This window comes from Fukomys damarensis, unplaced genomic scaffold (assembly GCF_012274545.1).
Source record: "Fukomys damarensis isolate Sample0158 unplaced genomic scaffold, DMR_v1.0_HiC HiC_scaffold_37, whole genome shotgun sequence".
Classification (NCBI taxonomy): Eukaryota; Metazoa; Chordata; class Mammalia; order Rodentia; family Bathyergidae; genus Fukomys; species Fukomys damarensis.
In genome coordinates, this window is record NW_022900949.1 from 65,675,365 (window position 1) to 65,677,328 (window position 1,964).

General features: G+C 54.8%; 1 protein-coding gene across 1 annotated transcript in view; it reads right to left on the reverse strand.

Annotated features, from left to right (window-relative positions):
• Nucleotides 1-1,958, reverse strand: part of P2ry1 (purinergic receptor P2Y1) — a 7,085-nt gene extending 5,127 nt beyond the window's left edge. Inside the window, exon 1 of the mRNA XM_010625340.2 lies at nucleotides 192-1,958. Within this exon, the coding sequence (XP_010623642.1) occupies nucleotides 230-1,351 (1,122 nt within the window). The 5' untranslated portion in view covers nucleotides 1,352-1,958 and the 3' untranslated portion in view covers nucleotides 192-229. The remainder of the gene's footprint in view (nucleotides 1-191) is intronic.
• Nucleotides 1,959-1,964: the final 6 nt, after the last annotated feature.

Here is a 1,964-nt window from a genome sequence, read left to right on the forward strand (position 1 = left end):
TTAAGAAAATGATCAAATAAAATAGATTGAGAGAAAACATTCATATTACACACACACACACATACACACACACACACACACACATACATACATATATATTTTTTAATCCACTGCTCTCGTTTTGATTTTTTTTATAACCTTACTAGCAACTCTAAGGGGAGAAAAGTACTTGGCTCTGTTAAGCATCCTACCATGTTACAAAGTGAGGTGTTTGGGGACTCTTGTGCCTTCACAAGCTTGTATCTCCGTTTTGCTTGAACTCAGATAAAATATTGAGGGTCATGTCTTCACTCTTGGATTGCAAATTTGCCTCACTTCTTCTGGAAGCTTTCCTGGTTGCTCGGGAGAGTCTCCTTCTAAAAGTATCACCAGCCAAGAAATACAGAATGGGGTCCACACAGCTGTTGAGACTTGCTAGACCTCTTGTCACCTGGTAAGTGGCATAAACCCTGTCATTGAAAGCACACATTTCTCGGGTCTGAAAATCTAGCCGAGCTCTCAAGTTCATCGTTTTCATCACATGGAAAGGGATATAAGATACAGCAAAAACAGTGAGTACAATAATCACCAGGTAAATGGATTTCCTCCTAAGAGGCGAGTTGTCCAGGTCTTTGTAAATCAAAGCTCGCACAATTAAGCCGTAGCAGCCCAGTATCATCACCAAGGGGACACAGAACATGGCCACGGTGGTGCACATGCTGTAGATGAAATAACTTCGCAGATACTCATCTGAGGTGGTGTCATAGCAGGTGATGGTTTTGTTTTTCCGAACTCCGGTTCCAGAGTAGAAGAGGATGGGGGAGATGGCCACCACCACGATGAGCCACACCAGCACGCTGATACAGACGGCGTTCTTCTTCTTGAGCCTGCCCAGGGACTTGAGAGGGTACACCACGCCACTGTACCTGTGCGCGCTGATGCACGTCAGGAACAGGATACTGCCATAAAGGTTCACATGGAAGATGAACCTCTGCAGCTTGCACATGGCATCCCCGAAGATCCAGTCCGTCTTGTTGAAGTAGTAGAAGATGAGGGCTGGCAGAGTCAGCACGTACAAGAAGTCGGCCAGAGCCAAGTTGAACATGTACACGGAGATGCCGCTCCAAGGTTTCATGTGGAAAACAAACATCCAGATGGCCACGCTGTTGCCCAGAAAGCCAATGATGAACACCAAGATGTAGACGGCCGGCAGGTAGTAGAACTGGAAGCCTGTCTTGGTCAGGGCACATCTGAAGGAGGGGCCGGCGTCGGCGGTGGACGCGGCTGTGCCGTTTCCCCACGGCAAGCCCGGGCCAGCCAAGAAGGCAGCGTCCGTCCCGTTGGGGACGGCCGGCCACAGCACCTCGGTCATGCTCTCCTCGCCGACTTAGCAGGTCGGAAGGACAAGCGGCGGCAAGCGGGAGGCGATGGCACGGGACTCAGCGAGCATCGGAAAAGCCGGGGAGAGGAAGGGCTGGGGCGCGGGGGATCCCCGCGGAAGGGGGCGCGCGGGGGCTCGCCCACGCCAGCTTCAGGACCACGTTCGCCTCGGGCCATGAAATCCGCCCGGATCCGCGACCGAACCAGGCTGGCGGGCGGGCAGGCAACTTCCCGGTCGGGCTGGTGGCTCCGAGGTTACACAACAGGGCGCACAGGGCACTGACAACTTTCCAACTGCGCTTTCCCGAGGGTCCGCGGGTCCGCGCTGCAGAGCACGCCCGGCGAGCAGCTAGATCAAGCCAAACTCGGTCGGCTGTGCTCCAGCGAGAAGCGGGCGCAGCCCACTCCTCTTCTCCCAAAGATCAGCTTCGCTTGGGCATCTTCCTTCTCCTACCTTGGAAGCGAGACGCGGGGCTTCGTGACTCTGCGTCGCTTCTTCCGGGCCCTCTCCTCCCGCGTTCAACCTCCGAGGGCCATCGGAGCGCTCCTGGCGGCCGCCCGCTGTGCTGCTGGGTCTCTTCCCGCCCGCCGTCCGTGCAGTCGGG